This window comes from Protopterus annectens, chromosome 14.part0, assembly GCF_019279795.1.
Source record: "Protopterus annectens isolate FY-2018-M chromosome 14.part0, PAN1.0, whole genome shotgun sequence".
NCBI classification, from domain to species: Eukaryota; Metazoa; Chordata; order Ceratodontiformes; family Protopteridae; genus Protopterus; species Protopterus annectens.
Genome location: NC_056748.1, coordinates 342655920 through 342681781, shown reverse-complemented (window position 1 = coordinate 342681781; position 25862 = coordinate 342655920). Strand labels below are relative to the sequence as shown.

The window sequence follows — 25862 nt, the reverse complement described above, 5'->3', positions numbered from 1 at the left end:
ACTGCTACAATAATGAACATACTTGAACATGTACAGCTATGGTCAGTTCATGTACAGCTGTACTGTCCTAACTAATAGCAGGGTTCCTCCTGTATTCCTTTGTCTGGTCTAACATCAATGTCCATAGCATAGTTTGAGTGGAAATTACTAAAAGAGCAGAAATTGTTTTTTAGACAAGATTCAGTAAGCAGTATATGTGGTAGTTCTGCAGCCAAGCTTTAATAGTGGTCAGTTTATTGCTGTCAGTTTATTAAAGCTAATTTTAGTTTTTTAGTGGTGCGTGCACTGGGGATGTTCATGGTATATGTCTGGTAAGGGAGGTCCTGGATTTTGTACAGATATTGTCTGTTAAGCATGTTTTAAGGACAGCATGGTAGAGCTATGTTAGAAGTTTTTTTCTTTAATGGTAGGGAAAGTCAGTGTAGACTTGCAGTAACAAGATGAGAGTAGGAGAGAAGGATAAAATAGCTACAGAGCTTTTCTAGAATTCCAGTGTGTTTGGTTATAGGTTAAGTCATAAATTCATAATATATGGAAGTTAAGATAAGATATTCCCTTTGATTCAATAACACCTACACTAAGTGTACACTGTTCTGGGTGAACAGCCAACACAGGCATAACTTACACCTTCTTCCTCCTAATTTTAGTTTTCCTACTGATTTTCTTGCAGCTTTAAACAGTAACAGGGAGTCATAAAGGTTACTACAAAATGCAGATTTATGTACACATAGTGTAATCTTTCTGAGTGACTGGAATGCACAAAAAATGTGGTAGAGATGTTCTTGAATGCATATTGTGTACACTTAGTGTAGGTGTTATTGAATCCAGCCCATTATTTAGTACATTAGGTGAATTGTTAAACTTGGGTACTACTTAATTAATACAAGCATTAAAGTTTTGGGGCAATGCTGAAATGGGATGGTGTCAGAGAGAAACGGACCAAGGTGATAAGAAATATTGTTAGTACAGCAGATGGTGTGGTGTATTGTATGAATTAAAAGAAGTGAAGAAATGTATCCATATTACTACCTTCACATGAATAGATCAGAGAAATTGGGAACATCACTGTTGCAGTCATCAGGGGCTGGAGAGAGGAGGATCAGCCTTGCTGCCAGTAGTTGGGTTGGTGGATCAGCTCCGTGTGGCTAGGGATCTTTCAGCCTCTTCCCACTGCCTTCTGAAGATGGAACTTTCTCTCCAAGGACTCCACCAGACATTTCTCCTCTATCCCCCACTGAGGTATTAGAGACCACGACTGCAATTTCCCCGGTTCCGGCTGTTCCTGTGCTGACAGCTCTTATGTCTTCAGCTCCAGTGTCTGCCTTGAGTTCTTCAGCTTCTTCAGAACTGATGGACTCTCAGGGTCATAGCTCCGCTGTCTTGTTCTTGGGCTCTTCCTCTGCTTCAACCTTGATGTCGCTCTCCTCGGAGCAGGGTGGGACCACAGTTCCAAGGTTGTCCTTCCCAGTTCTGGACTCCTGTCCCTCTTCGGGGGTCCTGCCTTCCAGGTCATGGAGAGGGGCTTGACTTCCACAGGTTCTCAGCTGGTTCCTTCCCAATCGGAGCATTTTCCTGGCATTCCATCTTGTTCAGAGCTTCCACCAACCTCCATGCCCAGACAGTGAGCATCGAAGCTGAAGAACACCCCTGTACAGGGCCTTACCTCTTCTGAGTCCTCTCCAGAATTTCCCACCGAGGAGGTGCCCTGGAAGGGATCATGTAAGAAGAAACACCTTGATTCCCCTCAGGAGTCTGTCACAGAGGACATGGACTTCAATAACGGTGAGGGTTCCCCCCGGTCACCCCCAGAAAACATCTCCTTTGGAGACATCCTTGAAATATTAAAGCAGAGGTGTGGCTGGAAGCCCCAAGACCCATCCTCTGAGGAGTCTGTGTACCTGCAAGCTTTCGGTGCTCGCCCATTCACCTCTTGCGTGAAACCCGCCTGCTGACTATCTTATTAAGTTGATTACACAGCGGACATGGAAGGCCGCTGATTCCATAGAGCCAATCCCCAGGAGACCAGATAAAATCATTTTAGCACCAGAGGACCATCAGCACTGGGCCAGTGGTTTAGTAGTAAATGCCATAGTGGTTGCGGCAGCCACCAAGAAGAAACTAGCAGAAGAGAGTTCCGCTGTTCTTTCCCCTAATAGAGAGTCCAGGGTGATGGACAGGTTTGGGAAGTGGGTCTACTCTTCTTTAACCTTTGCCTTATAGTCATTGAATTTCATGGCACACTTCACCAGACTTCAGAGGGATCTGATCAAGGAGCCCTGAGATACTCTTGCAGGAGCTGTGTCTGAAGAGGTACGGGATAAAGTAACCTCCCAGCTTCCCATCCTGCAGTTTATTTATAATTCATCCATGAGGCTCATTGTGCATGCAGCCAAAGGGACGACTACGGCAGTGGGTTCCAGTGTAGCCATAGGGAGGCATGCTTGGATGCGCTTGTGTGAATTTGTGGAGCCATTTAAGTCTTCGTTTGTCGATGCTCCATTTGACAGATCTTCCCTTTTTGTTCCCAAAGTCAAAGATACCTTGGCTAGGTGTGAAAAGGATATTAAGACCCTTGCCTGCCATGGACGTACGCTTCTGCACTTCTCAGTGCTTCTATTCCAGGAACCAAAGAAGCAAAAAATGTGGTTCAAGAAAACCCAAGGGCCTTTACAGGACACATGTGGCAGTGACTCCCTTCAGGGCAGAGGGGGGTGCTACAGTGGATGCTGACCTTGTGGTAGAGGTGGCCCACAAAATTAGGGATCCAGGGATTCATTCTCAAGGAAACCCTACCAGTGCTTCTAAAGGGAGCCCCAATTGCTTGCCTCTGGAGGCAGTCGGGGGAAGACTATCCTTGCACTCACTTGCCTGGCAAATAACCACAGATACTTGGGTGCTAAGGATAATTGTCAGAAGATACTACATTCCCTTCATTCTCACTCTGAAAACAGGAAGAAGAATCCCTGATATTCCACCCTGTCAGAGAAATTAGGCAGCACTGGAAATTCAAACGCTTTTAGAAAGAAAGTCATCCAAGAGGTCCCACCAGACCAGATAGGATCTAGATTCTACTCAAGGTTCTTTTTGGTGCCAAAATAGATGGGCATCTCAGCCTTCTGAACTAGTTTGTTCAGCAGACAAAATTCAGGATGGTCATGGTTCAGTCTGTTCTCCCCTTCTTAGGGAAAGATGATTGGATGTGCTCTGTAGACCTCCAGGATGGATACTACCACATAGGTTCGTAGGTAGGTACTAGGCTATTGGCCCTAAGGCCTATATAAGCCTAGCCAAATGGTACCTTGGCTTTTTCCACCCAAGAAAATTATTTTCCTGTGCCCCTGTCAAGCAGAGCCACAGAAGTGATCCCCGGGGTGAATTTCCTATCTCCCATCCAGTCATCAAGATTTTTCTTGAAGGGTGCTAATAAGCAGCTTTGTTTGATATAGATAGGTAGTTTGTTCCAGAGTATGGGAAGTCTCTGGGACAGGAATCTATCCCTCCAGCATGTTCTGTTTATTGTGGTGATAAGGTTTAGGTCTCTAGAACATGTAGCTCGGAGGGATTGGGATTTCTTTAAGTGGAGCATGTCCAACAGCTCTGGGTTTGACATAGCTTTTATGTTAGGCAGAGATCGCCTCTGAGTAGGCGATATGCGACAAAGTAAAGCTGGAGTTTTTTGTGATGGTCTGCGTAGGGCATCTGTTTGAGGCCGGTAATCCTCTTTGTGAGGTATTTCTGCTAAGAATGAACAAGCACTCCAGGAGGTTCCTCCCATTTCCATCTGGGAGCCAGTCATTATTAGTTCAGTGCTCTGCCTTTCGGTCTCACCCCCCCCCCCCCCCAGGTGTTCACCAAATGTATGGCAGCAGTAGCAGCTCACCTGGATTCTGGGTGTTTCCATATGTACATGACTGGCTCATTACCGCTCCCACCAGGCATCTACTCAAACAAACAAGAGGTTTTATTCTATACACTTGTACTCATCTAGGTATAATGATGAATCATACCAAATCTCAACTAAGTCCAACTCGCCAACTGGAATTTATAGGCGCCTGCCTGAATACAACCTGTTGCATAGCCTCCCTTCCTCATCACAGATTGCAGAAGATAAGATCCCAGGTACACATTATTCTCTCCAATGACAATGCATCTGTTGTATTAGTTCTACAGACTCTAAGATCCATGGCAGCAGCCATCACATTGGTTTCACTAGTGAGATTTCACATGAGAATTCTGCAGTGGCTTTTAGCCTCTCAGTGGTCCATCCTCGCTCATCCATTGACGTATCTCATCTGAATTACCAGCTGTTGCAAGAAGGACTTATCCTGTTGGATGGAATCAGAGGAAATTCTTTTAGGCTGACCATTTGTTTCAACCCAACCCAAGGCCACAGTGACCACTGACACCTCCTAGTTTGGGGGGGGGGGGCCATCATCTGGGCAGAATAGCCCAAGGCACTTGGTCCCCAATAGAGGCTAATCTGCATATCAGTGTTCTGGAACTGAGGGCAGTGTTTTTAGCATTGCAAACCTTCCAAGCTGCCCTACCTCTAGGAATGATTGCAGTTCAATCAGACAACATGTCAGTAGTCTGGTACATCAACAAGCAGGGCGGAACCATGTCTTACCCCCTGTATCAAGAAGCTGTCAGAGTGTGGCAATGGGAAATCTTTTCCTATTGCTTTCTAATAGCAACACACATCCCAGGGAGCTTGAACGTGATAGAGGACAAAGAGCAGATGCATCCTCCTGCCTCACAAGTGGTCTCTTAATCCCAGAGTGGTGAAGGAGATTTTCTATTGTTGCGACTTATTTGCATCACCCCTGAACAACAAGTGCAGCAGCTACTTTGCCCTAATATCCATTCAGAGGGAGTCTGAGAGATGCTGTCCTTCACAATTGGCCCTCGGGTCTACTGTATGCTTTTTCCCTTGTTCCACTATTTCTTCACTTTTTGAAGAAAGACATAAGGTTGAAGAGCAAGGTGATTTTCATTGCTCAATTCTGGCATTGCCAAGTTTGGTTCCCCTTTCCTTGGCTTTACCTACTTTAACATCCATGGACTCTGGACCAAGATCCAGACCTCCTGTCCCATCCTCAGGTACTAGTTCATCCCACTCTGAAAAACCTCAAGCTTACAGCTTGGTTACTCCAGTTCCATTGATTGCCAGGCAAAATAACCAATCCTGTCCAGTTTGAAACACAGTAAATGGAAAAGTTTTACTATTTGGGCATGTGATAATGGAATTGATCCCTTTTAGGCACCAATTGAAAAGGTTTTATAATTTTTGGTTACACTTTTTGAACAGTGAGCTTCTTCTTTTGTCACCAAATTTCAGCTTGCTGCTATTTCCAGCTTCCGTATGCTGTTGAGGAGCATTTCTTAATTTCACATAGGCTGTGTAATTTTTTTTCCTGAAAGGAACCTTAAGATTAAAATCTCTTTATAGACACCTTTCATCCCCTGGGATCTCACTATGGTTTTACAGTTCTTGGTCCATTCCCCTTTTGAGTTGGCGGTGACTTGTGACTTGAAATTTCTTTCATAGAAGACCATTTTGTTGGTAGCCATTACTTCCACCAGAAGAATTTCAGAGATTCATGCATTATCTTCAAAACCTCCATATTTGATTTTTCATAAGGACAGAGTGTCAGTAAGAACCAACCCATCCTTTCTTCCAAAAGTAGTGTCCAAAACTAATATTAATCAATCTATTGGCTTACGAGTGTTCTTCCCTAATTTCTCTAACAAGGGAGACTATTGCTTGCACTCATTAAATGTTCACAGACAATTGCGTTATTATCTCAGCAGAATTAAAGAATTTTGGAAGTCGGACCAGTTAATTGTTTCCTTTTCAGGTCCATCTATTGGTAAATCAGTTTCAAAAGTCACTTTATCTAAGTGGTTAAGAGAATGTATAAGCTTTATCTACAATAAGAAAAACCTCCAATTACCAGCTCCAGTCAGAGTGCATTCTACAAGGGCAATAGCCACATCTGCTGTTTTCCACTCTAAGGCTTCCATGGATGAAATATGTGCAGCAGCAACCTGGGCTACTCCACATACCATTATTACTCATTACAAATTGGACCTGGTCTCCAGGGGAAGAGCATTTATTGGCCCTCTGGTGCTCAGGAATATTCTTCCATAATGCCTTCCAAGATACAAGGTATCTGGGGACTCTGTCCCATACATCAAGGATAAATGAAGATTGACAATATCAGATAAAGTTCTGTACTTACCATAATGTTCCCTCTGTGTTGTCGATAGTCATTTATCCTTGACACCCCGCCCTCCTTCAGACTCCGTGGAGGAATGGACTCCAGTCCTTATTTGTTGTTTTATATATGACCTTGGACATAGCTTGCTTAATTGATATAGAACTATTTTTCCTGTCTTCCTTTATAGCTGCAAACTCAATCTGAGGTAATCTAGAGAGGGACATTCTGGGTAGGGACTTAGCTCGAGAGTTTTTTGCTCTAGCGAACTGTTATAATGGGCAACCCAGTTCCGAGAGTCGAAACAGAGTCCCATACGTCAAGGATAAATGAAGATGGACAACACAGATGGAATGTTATGGTAAGTACATAACTTCTTTTTTACCCTGGGGTTCTAAGGTCGCTATATGTTACATTGATAGAAATAATGTATGGAAATACCGAGCCATATTGTTCTGTAGGAGGCAGTAGCAGAAAAGTATATAGAAGATGTTCTTCATGTTTCACTGTTGCAGTCCTCACATTTGGGTTATCCCTGCCAGGGTAGCCCTCAGCTGGCTCGAATACCAGAGGCCAGTTGCTGTCACTTCAGGACTGTCAGTAGTATAAAGTAAGGCAGCCAACGCCATTACATCAGTCTTTGCAGAAGCAGTTCGCATGAGTGCCGCTTCTGAATTGATGCTGAAGCCTTCTAAAGCTCATTGGGAATCCTTTTTTCTTGCACTAACCGATGTCAGAAAAAGTTAATAATTGTCTTCGACTGTGGAAAGCAAATGCCACACTGAGACTTTCATTCTTACTGCGTCACTTGCTTAGGCCCAGACCACAACGTCCCCCGCTGTCGCTTTTGTGCTTTGTTCAATGCCAGAATTATATGTCGTCGGGCCCCTATTGTAGCTAGATATTTTCGCTTGCAGTCCTCAAATTCTGATATGGTTTTGGTAAGCCATCCAACAGCAGATCTTCTGAAAAAACGTAAGGATAAAGACAGAGACAGACCGCACAGGTCCAAACCTACTGATGACGCTTCTGTTAAGCTAGTCGTCAGTTCTCCGGTCCTCAGTGAGGAGCTTTTGCAGCCCCTAATGCCTGCTTTTGTGGATTCGCAGGCCTCTACCGTGACCCTTTTGGAGTCCGGTATGTTGCAAAACTGTTCTTTGACTAAGGATCCTGCGGTTGTCTCTCCGTTGGATGGATCTGGAGCCACTGAGCAGTCACCGGCTTCCAAGGAAGTACTTTGCACTACCGATTCTCGACACAAACCGACAAATTATTTCTTGCCTACCATTCTTTTGAAAACTACCGAGTTTCTAAGGCCCAGGGTACGAACCACACCCAAGAAACCAACAACCCAATCTCAGGCACCTGCTTCCTTGCCTCAGTCTCAAATGCTTAAAATGGCGGAAGACCTTATCATGCTGATCAGGGAAAGCCAAGCTACCCCTTCTAAAAGAAAAAGAAATCTGTCACCAGTAGTTTTGTCAGAACAGGAGACTGATCACTCCGATGCATCTGAATATGAAGACATACAACCCCTCTCTGCTTATGAGGATTCTGATGCAGAGGACTCCATTCCTTCAGCCTCTCCCCCTGAAAACTTTTCCTTTGGGGAAACCCTTCATACTTTAAGGGAGCATTTCCAATGGGAATGTCAGGACTACCCTCAGTCTAAAAAGAGACTCAGGGAATTCTTAGATCTTCCACAGCACAGACCCCTGGCCATTCCACCAGTCCTGGATGTTGTGGACGATGTTTTCCTGGAATCCAGTTTGACTCCTGACACCCTACCTCCTGCACCCAGAAAACCTGACCAGTATTACAGAGTCCCTGACTCACACAAATTTATTTTTAAAAATTCTACTGCTGACCCTGAGGTAATTTCTCAAAGGCCTAAAGGAATTAAAGCAACCTCTGCTAAGAATCCCACCTCCTCAGATAGGGATTCCCGAGCACTGGACAGATGGGGTAAAAAAGTATACACCTCTGCTACTCTTGCTATCAGAGCACTAAATTGCCAGTTCCATATGCTAACATTTCAGCAACATACCATGGAACTTCTTAAACAAAAAGTGTTTCCTTTCCTGCTTGTGCAGAATCTGAAGAGTTAAAAGAGTTAATGCATTCTGCAAGTCAAGTAACTAAGCATACCTTGCACTGTGGTTTTCATGCCATAGAAGCTTCTTGCAGGGCAGCAGTCACCGGTTCTGTCCTTAGAAGGTATGCTTGGCTTAAGGAACAGCCCTTGCCAGACCAGGTTAAATCAAAGTTGTTGGATACGCCCTTGCACAAAGACAACTTATTTGGTACTAAGGCAGAGGAGGTCTTAAAAAAGATGGAAGAAAAAGCTAAAATCTATGCAGACGGTTAAGGATTTCTTGCAGGTCCAGCCACCCAGGTTCAGCAGGCATTGCCCCTCCAAGCACTGGTCCTTTCCTGCTCCCACCAGGTCAGTTCAGCCTAGACCTCATGGAAGCAGACCCCTCAGACAGCAGCCACAAGGAATGCAGAGATCAAAACAGTGGAAATCCTCCACTTCAAAAACAGGGAGTTCTAAGCCACCCGCATATGGTAAGAATTCACAATGACTCTCCTTCCCCACCCCCTCCCTTTACCCACCTTTACTTACCCCTAGGAGGAAAACTTTCCTTTCCCGCAAGCACCTGGGCCACCATTGTCAACGACCACTGGGTCCTCAACATAGTGTCCCAGGGATACATATTTTCTTTCCACACTCTTCCAACTCCAAAAGGGTTTCCAGATCTACCTTCAAACCATTGGGCAGAGGCGCATAAGCAAGTCCTTTCCCTGCTCTCTATGAGGACAGTAGAGCACGTTCCTGCAGAACAGAAAGGCCAAGGTCTCTACTCCAGACTTTTTCTGATTCCCAGAAAAGAGGGCACCTGTACACTCATCCTCGATCCATCTATTCTAAACACCTTCCTGGTGATACCAAAATTCAAAATGCTCACCCTTCAGCAACTGCTATCCATGCTCTCCAAGGATGCTCGGCTAGCTACCCTAGATCTAAAAGAGGCTTACCTCCACATTCCTATCAGGGAATCATGTAGGAAATATCTACGTTTCAGGGCAGGTTCTCTGCACTTTCAGTTCTCTGCACTTCCCTTTGGCTTATCTACTGCTTTTTGAGTTTTCAAAAAATGTCTCCCTCTGGCCATTGCCTTTTGCAAACAAAGGAATTTCCAAATTTACCCATACTTAGATGACTTCCTAATTCAGGCAGACAGTCAGGAAAAGCTGCTCAAGCACCTGGCCTTTGTAAAGGTCCTACTGACCTCCGTAGGGTACACTATCAGTGAAACAAAATCCAAGCAAGTACCCACCTAAAGGATTATATTCCTAGGAGCAAGCCTGGACACAGCATCCCAGATGGCATTCCTTACACCAGAGAAGCAAACTTACCTGACAGCCTACTTCTCTCAACTAGCCACCAGACCCCAGATGTTCTTCATTCCACATTGCTGCAGTCCTAACTATTGGGTAGTCCGCTGTCCAGTCGGCCCGAATACCAAAGTATATGGCTGACGTCGGTCAAGGCGCATCAGACTGACGCCAGACGCGCATGACCGACGCCATATCCTCAGTCTTTTGCCGCATGGTCCGATGCAGAAGCAATTTTGCAGGTTGGCGTTCTGAAAGTTTCTGAAGTCAGAGTTTCAGACCGAATCAAAGTTGGAATATTTTGTTTTTCTTGCCTCAGTATTTAACCGGATGTCAGAAAAGTGAATAACTGTATTTCTTGTGGGAAACAGATACCTCATAGGGATTACCATACTTTGTGTATACCTTGTTTAGGGCCTGAGCACGACGTTGTTGGATGCCGCTCTTGTGCTAGATTTAACAAACGCACTATTAAGAGAAGGTTAGACTGTGCCAGGTTAGTTTTGGGAAGCCGCCAAAAGCGCAAGGACAAAGCAGCAAAGCCTAGAATAGAAGAACCGACAGTCCCAGACGTCGGATCTTTAGAAGGCTCAGTGGAGCTGGAGGTTTTGCCAGGTGTTTCTTTGGAGTCTCAGGGAGAGACTTTACTGTTACAGGATGTATCCTCGGAAGTAGGCCAGGCTGAGGGGCTTCTCAGGTGGCTGTTCTTCCCTCTCTTCCTAAGGTGGTTAGAGCCTCCCTTCTGTTTCCAAGGCTGATTTGAGGGACAGGCCAAGTTTAACTTCAGTGGGGGTTTCTCCTAGTGCTTCAGGGTCTTTGCCTAAGAAACATATGCTTAAAATGGCAGAGGATTTGATTACTATGATTAGAGGTTCTATGCCCCTCCTGATAAGAGGCCTAGGGTGGAACCTGAGTTTGAGAGTTTTGAGCAATGTTCGAGGCTTCTGAGTCTTGTTGAAGACTTGCAGGAGTATCCTCCTTATTCTGATTCTGATGTGGATGATTCTACTCCTTCAGCTTCTCCTCCTGAGGATTTTTCATTTTCAGAGACTCTGCATTCCATGAGGGAGCATTTTAAATGGGAAGGTCAAGATTTCTCTGATTCCAGGAAGAGGCTTAGGGAATTCTTGTTTTACCCCAGCATAGGCCTTTAGCTATACCTCCTGTTCTGAATGTGGTGGAAGATGTTTTTGCAGAGGCTTCCTCAATCCTGATTCTTTGCCTCCTGCCCCAGTTAAACCGGATAGGTACTATAGGGTGCCTGAAGCTCATAAGTATCTTTTAAGAGTCCTAGGGCAGACCCGAAACTGTCTCTCAGGGGCCTAAAGGTGTGAAGGCCTCTGTTGTTAAAAATCCTGTTCCTCCTGATAAAGAGGCAAGGGCTTTGGATAGATGGGAAAGAAAGTGTACACTTCTTCCACTTTGGCCATGAGGGAATTGTCAGTATCACATGTTAAAATATCAGAATTATCTCCTTTCACAATTGAAATCTAAGGTGGATGCTCTGGCAGAAGGTATTGAGTGTAAAGAGTTGCAGGATTTAGTTCATGTGTCTGAACAGGTGGGTAAACATTCCTTGCAATGTGGTTTTGATGCTGTGCAGGCCTCCTCGAGGGTGGCTGCCACTGGTTCTGTTCTTCGTAGGCATGCCTGGTTGAGAGATCAGAATTTAGCTGAGCATGTTAAAACAAGGATTTTGGATGCTCCTTTGCAGTCTGATGTGTTGTTTGGTTCGCCTGTGGAAGCAGTCTTAAAGAAAATGGAGGACAAGGCTAAGTCTATGCAAACTGTTAAGGATTTTTGGTGCAGCCTCCAAGTTTAGTAGAAATTGGCCTACTAAGGGATGGACTTATCCTAATTATGATTCCCAGTCTAGGGGTAGGTCTAAGGGGCAGAGCTCAAGGTTCTTTTAGGCCTAGGACAGGAGTTGTCCTGCTCAGACTTCTGGTGAGGGCAGGGGTCAGTCCTTTCGTAAGCAGACCCAATGACCTGCCTTTTCAGCTGCCAGTACATTCTCGCCTGGCAGCACCTTTGGGAGGAAGGCTGTCTCTTTTCAAAGAAAATTGGGATTTAATTACCCAAGACAGATGGGTTCTGGATATCATTCACCACGGTTACAGGTTTTATTTCCATACCATGCCTCCTTTCAAAGGCATGCCAGACATTCCTCCTCTACAAAGACAAGAGGCTCACAAGCAAATTTCTCTGTTGCTCCACATAGCCATTCAGCCAGTTCCTGTGCCAGAAAGGGCCTAGGATTTTATTCTGTTCCTAGTAAAGAAGGGGAACACGTGGAGGCCAATTTTGGATTTATCTATCCTCAACACTTATCTGGACATTCCCAAGTTCAAAATGTTGACGTTACAACAGCTTTTACCTCTGCTGGGCAAGGATCACTGGATGGTAACTTTAGATCTCAAGGAAGCTTACCTTCATGTGCTTATAAGACTAAGTTGCAGGAAGTATCTGCATTTTCGAGCTGGAAATTCTCATTATCAGTTCTCTGCATTGCCCTTTGGCTTATCCACTGCGCCCAGAGCATTCACAAAGGTTCTGGCTCCAGTGATAGCTTACTTCAGGCTAAAAGGAATTCAAATCTATCCTTACTTGGACGACTGCCTGATTCTAGCTCAAGAAAAGGAAGACCTTCTACAGCATTTGGATTATGTCATAGCAGTGCTAAGATGCCTAGGGTATTCTGTGAACGAAATAAAGTCCAGTCTAGTACCCTCTCAAGACATGTGCTTTCTGGGTGTGAGACTGAATACAGCAGCCCAGATGGCCTTAACCCGGACAAACAAAAGAATCTTTCCAGTTACTTCCATCAACTATCTCTTCAGTCCGGGCTGACTGCAAGGACAGTCCTTCAAGCCTTAGGGTTCATGGCATCTTGTAATTCTGGTGCTTCCCAATGCCAAACTGCATATGAGGAAGCTGCAATGGTATCTCAAAATGTATGGACACAGCACTGCCAGGATTTGGACACTGTCATTCAAATAATACCTTGCATTCAAAAGGAATTTTTGTGGTGGGCTCAGGAATGTCACCTAAACAAGGGACCCTCTGACTCCGCCAGAGAGGCGAGTCAGATTTCTAACGACAGATGCCTCAGACATTGCTTGGGAGCTCATCTAAATGGAAAGTGGATACAAGACAAGTGGCCTGCCAGACTACAGCATCTACATATCAACATGAAAGAGATGTTAGCAGTCCAGTTTGCATTAATGGCTTTCAAGGAGTTACTTCTTCCAGGGCAGGTGTTGATTCTAACAGACAACACAACTGTCATGTGGTACATCAACAAACAAGGGGAACACATTCTTACCCATTGTGCAGGCAAGCAATGATTTTATGGGAGATCAGCTCAGCTTGCAACTAACTCTTCAGGCAAGGTTTCTGCCGAGCACAGAACTCCTTAGCAGATGTGTTAAGCAGACAAATCATGGATCCTCACGAAAGTGGAAACTGGATCTTCATGTATTTCAAAATTGACAGTGTCATGGGGAACTCCAGACATAGATCTGTTCGCTTCTCCACTAAACCACCAGCTGCCAAAGTTTTGCACAAAGAGGTTTCATCACACAGCTTGGAAAGTGGATGCTCTTTCTTTCAGTTGGAAAAATCTTCATGTGTATGCTTTTCCACCTCTGCCTCTTCTCCCAAAGGTGCTTCTAAAGGTCAGACAAGACAAGCCAAGGATGATTTTAATAGCTCCAGATTGGCCTCGCAGCACTGGTACCCATTACTGAGGAGTCTGGTAAGGAAGCCTCCATGGCCTTTACCCTTGATTCCACACCTGTTGTCTCAGAGGGACGGTCACCTGCTCAATGTCAAGCTTCAATCTCTTCATCTAACAGCCTGGCATATTCTGTTTTGAAAGACAGCAGGTCTCAACTTCCTCAACAAGTTTTAAATGTGATTATGGAAGCCAGAAGACCTAGTACAAGGAAAGTGTAAAAATGGAAGAGATTTTTATTTTGGAGTGCAGCAAACAATTTGGAGATTTCTGAGCCTAATTTGAGTGTGGCTCTTCAATATCTTACTGAGTTATTGGACAAAGGTTTGTCTTTCTCTTCCATTAAGATTCATGCTGCAGCAATTTCAGCTCACTATGATTGTGACCCACCATTGTTTTCGCATCCTTTGTTCAAGCAATTTCTTAGAGGGCAAAGAATATAAGACCCGAGCTCCTACTCCTGCTTGGGATCTCAATTTTGTGTTGGAGAAACTTACTCTACAACCCTACTGCTGAATTGAAATATTTGTCATGGAAGACTGCTTTTTGTTGGCCATTACTTCTGCAAGAAGGGTTTCAGAGTTGCAGGCCCTGCGGTATGCGGTAGAGCCTTTTGATTTTTCATAAGGATAGAATCCTTCCTTTATGCCTAAGGTGGTTTCTAGTGTGGCTTTAAACCAAACTATTCATTTGCCTACTTTTTATGCAGATCCCCAAAATAAAGGGGAAAAGATTTTGCACACTTTAGATGTACATATTATTTGAGCAGGACTAAGGATTTTAGGCAGTCTCAGCAGTTGTTTGTTTCTTTTTGCTTTGGGTTAGGGCAAGCCTGTGTCAAAACAAACTATTTCTAGGTGGATTGGGTTTTGCATTGCATTTTGTTATTCCCATCATGGCAAGGAGATTCCAGCTGGAATTAGGCCCCACTAGGGCTACTGCCACTTCTACAGCATTTCTAAGGGGTGGCCACTAAGGATATTTTGGAGGCAGCTACTTGGAGTTCAGTGCATACTTCTAAGCATTATCACCTTCCTCTCTACTCTAAGTCTAGGGCTGGTTTTGCCACAGCTATTTTGCAAGGCATGTTGTCAGTTCCTGCTTCCTTATGATTTACCAGCCTCACTGCAGCAATGTGGAATGAACCATAAATGTAGATGTTCGAGGATCCACATTTGGTTGTGGTGAGTTATATTCTGGTAATTTTGTATATTGCAGGTATGTTTGGAATTTTTGGTTTTGGCCTTAGCTTTTATACTTTGGGACTACCCAATAGTTAGGACTGCAGCAATGTGGATCCTCGAACATCTACATTTATGGTAGGTACAAAACTGTACTTTATCTGCAAGGAAAATCCTGCAAGCTCTGGGGTTCATGGCATCTTGCATTCTACTCATTCCATATGCCAGACTGCATATGAGGAAACTTCAGTGGTACCTAAAAAGCCTTTGGTGTCAACACTCTCAAGACCTGGAAACTCTTATACCCATGATACCTTGCCTCAGGAAAGATTTTCTTTGGTGGGCAGCAGCATGCTCCCACTACAAGGGACTACCTTTCTCACCACCCCCTGCTACCCAGACCCTCACCGCAGATGCATCAGACTATGCCTGGGGTACACACCTGGATGGCAGGTACATACAGGGCCAATGGAGCCCACAGCAAATCCATTTGCATATCAGCCAAAAAGAGATGTTAGCTGTCCAGCACGCATTGACAGCTTTCAGGCCTCTTCTCTCCCCAGAGGCTGTCCTGATCAAAACAGACAACACCACTGTGAAGTGGTACATCAACAAACAGGGAGGGACTCGCATCCTACTCTCTGTGCAGGCTGGCCATGACCCTTTGGCACACAGCCTTTGCTATGCAACTCCACCTGTTAGCACAATTCCTACCAGGTTCTCTAAACTCTCTGGCAGACCACTTAAGCAGAAATCTCTTGGACCCACCCAAGTGGCAGCAAGACAACAGAACCTTCATCCTAATAACTCCGAAATGGGGCACTCTGAAGGGCAACCTCTTTGTCTCCCACACCAACCATCAGCTCTGCAAGTTCTGCACCAGGGAGCATCACTGCATGGCTTGGAAAGTGGATGCTCTGTCCTTCCCCTGGGTCAGTCTTTTGGTCCACTACCTCTCATCCCCAGGGTACTGTTCAAAATAAGGTTGGAAAAACCAAGGACAATTCTTATTGTTTCAGACTGGCCTCACCAGCACTGGTACCCACTGCCACCATGGCATCTCACTCTAACCCCAACCCTCCTGAACCAGAGGAAAGGAGAATTCATGCACCCCAAATTGCAGACCCTCAATTTGGCAGCTTGGCTTATTCCCTAGCCACTGATCAATCTGTCAACCTCAGTAAACAGGTTCTAGATGTTATACGTGAGGCCAGACGCCAAAGCACTAGAAAGTCTTATGCTGACAATGGAAAAGGTTCTGCACCTGGATTCAGGCTAAGGGAGCTGATATGGCACAGCCCTCCAGAAGAGCACCTACCCCAGCTTGGGACCTTAATTTTATGTTGGAAAAGCTCACCCTGCCCCCCCCCCCCTCTTCGAACCAGCATCTTCAGCAGAGTTAAAATTTATCTCCTGGAAACAGCATTCCTTCTAGCCATCACTTCAGCCAGAAGGGTCTCCGAGCTTCAAGCTCTCATGGCTGTGGAGCCCTTCATCATCTCCCATGCTGACAGAGTTTCCCTCAGGACTAACCCATCCTTCATGCCCAAAGTGGTGTCCAGTGTGGCTCTCAACCAATCCATTCATTTCCCTCCTTTTTTCCTAACCCACAGAACAAGGGGGGAAAGGATCCTGCACTCTGTAGATGTGCACAGACAGCTCAGATTCTATCTAGACAGGACTAAATCCTTCAGAAAGTCTGATCAATTGCTGGTTAGCTTTGCTTGCAGGGTCAGAGGGCAAAGCCATCTCCCAACAAACAATTTCCAAATGGATAGCACACTGCATACATTTCTGTTACAAGCAACACGGAAAGCCTCCCCCTAAGGGGGTCAGGACTCACTCCACCAGAGCAGCCTCCACCTCTGCAGCTTTCCTCAGAGGAGTCCCTGCCATGGACATCCTGGAGGCTGCCACCTGGACATCTGTTTACACTTTCACCGAACATTACCACCTGCCTATCTTCTCCAAATCCAGGGCAGGCTTTGCCACTGCAGTTTTGTAGGGCATCCTAGCCAACCCCTAGTCTCCTTGACTGCCTCCATCCTTTTCCTCAGCTTTGGGAATCAACTCAAATGTGATGACTGCAACCGTGAAACATGAAGAACATAGTACAGTTGTGTACACTTACCATAAATGTAGATGTTTGAGTGTATTCACTGTTGCAGTCCTGGTTTCCCTCTCTCCATCCCCCTATTCTTTCTTCTCTCTACTTACAAGAGATATTTTGGTATTTATTTTCTACTGGTGGGGTTCTTCCACCAGAACCTGGCTCCCACTCGGGGGCTCCTGACAGCCAGGACAAGAAAAACTGATGTAATGGCGTCAGCTGCGATACTTTATACTACTGACAACTTGACGTCAGTCCTGAAGCGACAGCAACCAACACAGAAATACTAAGCCTCTGGTATTCAGGCCGGCTGAGGGCTGCTCTGGTAGGGATAAGCCAAATGTGATGACTACAACAGTGAATACACTTGAACATCTACATTTATGGTAAGTGAACACCAACTGTACTTTATTGGTTTCTTAGGGTTTTAGTGCATCTAGGGTGGTAGGTTAAATCATACATTAATCAGATGGTAGTTGTAAAGCAAGAGAGCAATTAGAAAGCAAATGTGATGACTGCAACCGTGAAACATGAAGAACATATTACAGTTGTGTACACTTACCATAAATGTAGATGTTCGAGTGTATTCACTGTTGCAGTCCTGGTTTCCCTCTCTCCATCCCCCTATTCTTTCTTCTCTCTACTTACAAGAGACATTTTGGTATTTATTTTCTACTGGTGAGGTTCTTCCACCAGAACCTGGCTCCCACTTGGGGGCTCCTGACAGCCAGGGCAAGAAAAACTGATGTAATGGTGTCGGCTGCGATACTTTATACTACTGACGACTTGACGTCAGTCCTGAAGCGACAGCAACCAACACAGAAATACTAAGCCTCTGGTATTCAGGCCGGCTGAGGGCTGCTCTGGTAGGGATAACCCAAATGTGATGACTACAACAGTGAATGCACTTGAACATCTACATTTATGGTAAGTGAACACCAACTGTACTTTATCGGTTTCTTAGGGTTCTAGTGCATCTAGGGTGTAGGTTAAATCATACAGTAATCAGATGGTAGTTGTAAAGCAAGAGAACAATTAGAAAGCAGCAAGGCAGAGCTGAACTATTAGCAAAATCTGTGATATGTGAGCTGTGAAGTGGAGTTTGAAAAATGAGTCAGGAAATTTAATAATTACAAAAATGTACCCTGATGTAGGAATATGTTGTTTGTCTTTCGGCTTTTCCCGGTTAGGGGTCGCCACAGCGGAACTCCGGTCCGCTAATGATTGGCTGTTGGTTTTTATGGTGTCGAGTTGCCAGCCCGACCCCCAACCTTCAACAAAGGCACGCCCATTCAACGCATGTCTTTTGAATGCCCACTCGACCATGGGGAGGACATGCAGACTCCACACGGAAGGCGTAGGAATATAATGTGTCTTAATTGTGATCAGATGGAGGCGTTTGTTCCAGATATTTTAGTACTTGTATTAGGATGCGTGATAAACAATGGGTTGTGTTATGTAGGAGAGGAATATGAGAGTGAGGAAAGATGTTATATAAACAATGAGAAAAAGGCAAGAGGGAGTTGGAGTGAAGCTAGAATGGAGAGTATTTATTGGAGTATACATGTAATAATGAGCGTGTAGGAATGGTGGCAGGATGTTGGGTAAGTCGAAACTAAGTAAGGCAGGAATTCCCCTGTACTGGAACTTTCAAAACACAATCACTAAATGAGTTTGAGTCCATCAGCCAAACAAGACTTTTCTATGATTTAACAGCAGAATTACAAAATGCTATATGCAGACAAAAGTTTCATTGGAAAATGGTGAGGATGAATGCATGCAGTAATGTAGAACTTAACAAGAAAACAACTGGGAAGTGCACATACATGCCCCTGGAGGATTTGGTTTTAACACCAGAAAATGTCAACTACCCCTCTGAGGTGCTAACCACCCATAAGGAGGCAAGGAAATCCACCACCAGAAAATCATACCTAGCAAAATGGAAGAGATTCTCCATCTGGTACCATAACAAGGACACCAGCCCTCCTCAGGCAGACATCAGTTCAGTCCTGCAGTACCTTTTGGGTCTGTTCAGCTAGGGCCTTTCTTATTCTAACATTAAGGTGCATACTTCTGCCATCTCAGCTTGCCTACCCCATTCTCATCCCATTTACTGTCAGCCCCACCTGAAGGTACTTTTAAAAGGGGTCATTCACTTGAGACCACCCAGTAGGAGCCCAGTTCCTACCTGAGATCTCAGTTGTGCTAGAAAAACTCATGCTGCCTACCTTTGAACCAGCAGCATCTGTTCCATTAAGGGAGCTCCCTTGGAAGACCAACTATACTAACTGCCATCACTTCTGCAAGGAGATTATTTGAGCTTCAAGCCCTTACGTGCAAAGAACCTTTTACATTCTTTCCCAGGGATAGGGTAATTAGAACAAAACCATCTTTTATGCCTAAGGCGTTATCAGTACCTTTTCTAAACCAGGCTATCCACCTGTCAGTTTTCTTTCCAAATCTTCAGAACAAATTGGAACAAGTCCTTCATTCCCTCAATGTACGTAGACAAATCAGGTACTGCTTAAGACAGGTCAGAAATCCCAAATAGAGAAGAGCAACTGTTGGTCGCTTTCACAGAGGGGAAAGAGGGCAAACCTGTCTACAAACAAACCATATCTCAATGGATAGCCAGATGCATTAGGTTCTGTTACACTCACCATGGGTAACGTGTTCCTGGTAATGTCAAAGCCCATTCGACCAGGCACAGGGCAGCTACCACTGCCTTCCTGAATGGCGTTCCTACACTGACCATGCTAGAAGCTACCACCTGGAACTCTGTTCACACCTTTACAAAAAAACTATCATTTAGGAATTGCCTCAAGAACTAGAGCAGGGTTTGCTGCAGCCAGCCTGCAAAACCTAATTTCCTAAGGGCCAGCAGCATCTCCTACATGCTGTCATTAGCTTTGGTAGTCCTCCAAAGACTTGGTACTGCAACGCTGACTACAAATAACAGTACAGTTGTGTCGCATTACCATAGTAGTGGATGTTTGAGTAGAACAATGTTGCTGTATGTGCTGCCACCCTCCAAACTCTATCTGCTGACCCTTTCCTTTCCCCATTCTGGGTGCAAGGGAGAAAGGAAACTCCTGCAGATAGGGCCTTTCATCGTCTCTGTCTCCCTTACTTGTGCATTACTACCTTAGCTAACTCGGACATTTGGGGAGGTTGTGCTGTTCTTGGGCATCAGACTGTTTGTACACTGCTTAGAAAGCCATGAAGGTGGTGCTAACGAATGACCTTCTCATACCCTGCTGTCTAGGTATCAGTCCTTGGATGTCTTTTAGACAGGAATGATGTAAAAGACTTTGGAACTCAGGCCAGTTGCGGGCCTCTGGATGACAGGAAGACTCAAGAATCAGTACTGCAACATTGATCTACTTGAACATCTACACTTATGAAAAATGTGACACTACTGTACTTTTCTAGTTGTCTGTTTGCATGACAGTACAATAAATGAAGAAGATTGTAAGCATTAAAAGGTTCCTGTCTGTTGTATATGAACTTACACTGCCTTGATAAACACTGAGAAGGGATCTTCATTGCTTTCTTCCTGAACAGAAACTATCTTATTACAATAAATAAATAAAAGACTTAATGCCAAACCCATGTCCGACAGGTGCTTATGGCTTGCAGAGCCCGCTGCATTCTCAAGCTCTTAGTACTTGAGGATCACTGCTTGTCATTGTAGAATTTCATTTGAAGAAGAAGTGGTCTTTGAGCCCAGGAGCTGATAAGTTTTAGTGAGCTGGGTTTGATCTATTCACTAAAATATTCATTGCTGAATCACTGTTTTCATTTTTTGTTTATGCAGAGTTTATGTATCAATTTAAATTGGTTTTGTAATAACATTGCTCCCCTTCCCCACTTTGGGATTTGTAGTGGTGATCAATAATAATGATGATGTCAGTTTTCTAAATCCTCATATTTAATAATTTGTTTGAATTCTTTTTTTTTTAGTGCTGAATCTGTAACACTAAATGACTGTCTTCAGTTATCCTATTTACCACACAAAAGAAACCACATGCTTCTGCTCTATCCCAGAGAAATACTGATCCTTGATCTGGAAGTAAATCAGACAGTTGGAGTGGTGGCAATTGAAAGAACAGGAGTACCCTTTGTACAGGTAGGATGATTTGAAAAATTAAAAGCATGTTTTACTATAAACCAGTAAAAATATTTATTTTATTTGGCAGTCATTTAAAGCTGTGAGCTGCTGACAAGTTTTTATCCAGTGGCCTTTGGCTCGATTCCATCATTTTTCAGCTCCCTCCACAGTGACCGAGCAAGTGGTTTTGCCAGACTATGCATACAAAAGTAGGAAATGGTGCATGCTGGTAAAGATAAAACAAAACAACACTCTAGTGACTACGGCAAAATTTTAGTGTGATGTTTACCATTGCTTATTTGAGTGTTTCAGTCTGTATCACAATCCAGTCTGATATTGTTTATCACCAAAAAAAAACATTAATTTAATTATTTAATTTCCATCCTGTTATTTTAGCAGTTTAGTGGTATTTGTTTTCATTCCCATGAATGTCAAGCAGAGCACCTCAGTGGCCCTCTTCAAGAGAAATCTTGATGAGTGGATGGGAAAAAGAAAATTCACCTCGGGGATCACTCCAGTGTCTCTACTCAACAGAGGCACTAGGAACTAAGGTTGGGTGGCACGATGCCAGGGTAATCCTATGGGCTAGGCTTGTAAAGGCTCCAGGGCCATTAGCCTAGTACACACTTATGAACCTATGAACATAATAAAAAAAAATTCAGTAGGCTATCCATTAGAAGAATACAGTAACTTAAGTAAATAGATTAGATTTTTTTGTAGTTACCTGCTAAGATTAGCAACATGGTGATGACTCAATATTTCCTTGTCATAGTGGCATGCAGAATAATGAAATCAGATAAGTCTCCAAAATAACACATTGCTTCTGCATATATATGTAAAATAATGATAACAGTATTGATAATGTTAATCTGTGAATTAACCCAAAATAGCATCTTCTCTGTTAATAACACACTGCAGATGACTCCAGCAACAATCAAAGTCTTGGAAGGTGTCAACCAAGACCCACTTACATACTTTCATAGTAAACAAATATATACATATTAAAGCAAATATCTGTGTGGAGTCTGCATGTCCTCCCCGCGGTTGAGTGGCCTTCGAAAGACATGCATGAATGGGCGTGCCTTCGTTGAAGGTTGGGCATCGAGCTGGCACCTCGGCACCGTGAAAATCCACTGCCAATCATTAGTGGACTGGAGTTCCACTGTGGCTACCCCTAACCAGGAAAAGCCGAAAGAAGAACAAAAAGTGGTATTTGTTTTCAGTGCTACATTTGGTTAAACTTGATATCTTAGTTGATTCAGCCTGTACATTCTAATTCTTGGATTGTTTACTGCAGCTGACATCCTCAGGTCTATATCAAAACTGCAAAACCTCAGATACGCGAATACGGAAACGTCAACACATATCAAGTGAACCACGAAAACACTGAACATCCTGAACCCCGAAATTCAAAATGTCAAATCGGCACAGTTGGCCAACTCCACCGCCCGCTACGTACTACCTTACCAAACAAAATAAATAATCCACATACATACAGTTAACAAAACCCTACTTCTAACCCTAAACTAAAGCTTACATATATTACTATGTATGCACTTACCTTAACCCGCACCCTAACCCTAAGGTCCGTAACTGTTGCACACTAACCTTAAGGAGCTATACCGGAGAATGGCCAACTATGATGATTCGACATTTCGAATTTTGCACTTCAGGACGTTCGGTGTTTTCGCAGTTCACTCAATATGTGTCAACATTTCTGTATTCACACAATTGCGGTTTCATGGTTGTAATAGATGAGACATCCTCTCTACATCTTTCTTAATCCGTCACAAGCTTGAGGTCGTCTTCTTGTCCCATAATATACCTATGATCAGAAACACTCTGCACATCTCTTTGCTTTTTTTTTCAAGCATCATACGGATTTTCCACAGCTCGTGCCACTTCTTTACAAATATCTTTTTGAACTTTTCATCAAAGGATATTTATCCTTCATCTGTTTTCTCCGAAATTACATAATTATTGAAAAGTTAGACTTTTATTTACAGTTTAATTAGTTTAATTTCTGTCATCTCCACTCTTTGCTCTTGTGCCGTGTTTACACATTTCCTCTGCCCAATCTCAAAGTTTTTCCTTTCCTCCTTTTACTTATTGTTGTACTGATGCTTAGAGTAAGTTTTGATGTATCTATGGATTGAAATTTGTTTTTTGTTCTAAGATAGTGAATTTGGTTGAATTTAACAGTGAGTAACTTTTCTTACAGCTATAGAAATGGTCAAGACCTCAAGAGATTTCAAAATGTATCAAACTCGTTACAAAATTCCTCTTTAGGGGATTGTGTAGTGAGCCTGGGAGTGGAACATGCCACAGCAGATTGCTTTGTTCACACAAACTTTAGTTCATCTATTCTCTTAGAAAGAAAAAAAAGGAATACCATACCAAAGGGCCGACTTACTGATGATGCTAGAAATGTTGGTGGGGAAGAGGAAAAAAAGGACAGAAAAGTGGAAGGTGTAGGAGAGTAGGATTCACGTTCTGGACCTTCCCTCTTTGTTGAAAATTCATTAACTAGAACCTATTCCTGGGGCTGATTCAAGTCCATTGAGAGCACCGTTGGTCTGGCAACTATGTCATCAGACTCCGCTCCTAGAAGATAATTGGGGAAACTTCTCCTTTGAATAAGAGTTCTCAAAATATCTTCCTAATAGGCCTCATTCTGCCCTCTCTATAAAATACTGTAGGCTACTAAAAATCCCTTTTGTCGGTGTGTATTGGGAAAAAATGAGGACAGCACTGGCTGTTTCCTAGCTGCTGTCATCTTGGCTGCCTTTGTTTTCAGGATGGTCAGAGAAGACCCTCGAACCTCCACTTCATCAACTTCTATCCAGGCCCGGTCTCAGCCCTGTGATTTTTGGAGCGATTTGTTGTTTCCATGATAGTGACTTTTTCCTCGGTGTTGAAGCTCTTGGTATGGCTGAACTTGGTATTAGTGCTGTTGGTGCCAAGGTTCACTAGGCATGAGGCTGTTTGAGCTGATATGTTGATTCCAAGACTGACCCCCCCCTTGGGGCCGTTCATGCTGTTGATGCAATCAGCATTTGACTCCTTGATGCTGAAGGCCTGTTAACATAAGAATCATCCCCTATACCAATGGATGTCACCATTGCTGCTTTATAATTGACTTCATTGTCAACTTTGAATACTAATTCAGACTTGAATGGCATATACAGTTTCTGCACTGATTGCTGAGGTGGAAAAGTCAGTCCCATGGAAACCTTGTATGCGTGTATCCTTAGAACACCGCCTTTTATTATGGTTTCACCTATGCATACCTTTCACCCTGGAGCCCTGATTTCACTCACGATTATCTCAACAGGATTTGTTTGTGTCTTTCGGCTTTTCCCGGTTAGGGGTTGCCACAGCGGAACTCCAGTCCACTAATGATTGGTGATTATCTCAACAGGATAAGATACTAAAAAGCCTCATGGGACTCTGCAGGTCTGTGGAAGAGTACTTTACTGAACGTTTAGACAATTCTACTTCAAGCATTCTTAGAAAGAGGCATAAGATGAGGCACATAAACTCACCACCAATGTCTCCTGTCCCCCAGATACAGGTACAGATATTGACAAAGGAGACTCTTCCCCCAGGTCTGGACTCTGTTCTTTGGTTTAATCTTTGACCAAAACTGCAAAAATTGCATTGTATTGATAGCATAGCTGCCCACCTGAGTTGTATAGGTAACAAAGCTGTTTCCCTCTCAGGACACTCGGCTTCTAGTAGTCAGTAACTAAGACAGTCTCATGTAAGACATAGTCCCTGGTCCACACCTTGACATCTTTCACTCCTTGGGCAGTACAGTAAATGTCACAAGTACCATGTGACTTTAGCCAAACTTTCATATCCTGTTCTGTACAGACTCTCACGTTTGGCTTTTGTAGTATTGTAGAGACTCAATGGACAGTCTTACTTTAGTTCTGCTTCTGCTGTCAAATAATTCTACTACAGCCAGCCTCTGTGTCAAGTCTGCTTTAACAGTGGAATGAGTATCAGCATCTTTGTATGGTGGACCCAAACAGCTTAAGATTCTCTGCAGACAGGACAAGGAAAAAGACCAGCTCTTTGCTTCCCTTGCTAGGAGAGCTGCTACAAAAGATTTCTGACTTTCTGGTTTGTAATTTGTATTTTTTCTCCCAATTCATTCTCTGACCATCTAGCTTGTCCTTTCCGGTCATCCCATGAGCCTTATTGTTCCCTGGAATAAGGGTTCTGCATCCTGTTCATTTTCCATGGTGAGAACCAGGTAGAACAAGAGCTGGAGCTGTCTTCTGTATGTGGTATGAATCAGATTTTTCTTACGCATAACTTGTGGCATAACAGGAAGCATGCATTGAATGCATGGGAATTGTTCACAGAGTCCTAGCCCTGCCTCCCTACTTAGAGACATCCTTACATAACCCTGGTCTTCACTAATAGTTCTACCATGAAGATTGTGCCAGGACACATGTTCCCCATCTCTCCCTTCTCCTGTGGAAAGGAAGGTAGACTCTGCTGTATGATTCCTCTCCTCTACCATGCCAGCTCCAGCAGATGTTTGAACAGTTAGTCAAACCATGGTTAACTAGGCTGTAGTTGGGGCTTAACCTCTGTAGGCCTTTGAGTTGTATTGCAGTCTTTCTTCTTTTCTTCCTTTTTTACTATTGTTTTATTTCAATTATTTTAAAGATTTTTTTTTTCTTCATGAAATTCTGGATGTTCAAGTTTGGGTAAGAAAACAAACCTTGTATCCTGTTCATTCAGTCCATCTGATCTGACTTGTGGTTTCTCGGGTCACTTGTTAGACCCGACCCGGGAACATCAGTGATCCAGCCTCTAGCCCCTTAATAACTTTTCCTCCCAGAATGTATCTGTCACCTGAATTACTTTACATCTCATTAGTCACCTTCACAAATGGACCAGGATCTGTGCAGCTAAGTGCTCCACCTCTATTTTTAATAAATTTGACTACATTTTGTCTAATTTTTCAGTTAGTTTCGGCTCTTACATCTGTAGTGTAGTTTTGTGCCTCCTTGGATTGAAACTTTCTGCTTTTATAAGCCTTTGAACCCCTTCCTTCCCATGTTGTTATTACTTGCATGCAGGCTTATAA

At 43.7% G+C, this 25862-nt stretch overlaps 1 protein-coding gene across 1 annotated transcript in view; it reads left to right on the top strand.

Moving 5' to 3' along the window:
* The window catches only part of WDR11 (WD repeat domain 11), a 2002440-nt gene that overhangs the window by 658237 nt on the left and 1318341 nt on the right, over positions 1 to 25862 (top strand). Inside the window, exon 6 of the mRNA XM_044056072.1 lies at positions 20608 to 20773. Within this exon, the coding sequence (XP_043912007.1) occupies positions 20608 to 20773 (166 nt within the window). The remainder of the gene's footprint in view (positions 1 to 20607; positions 20774 to 25862) is intronic.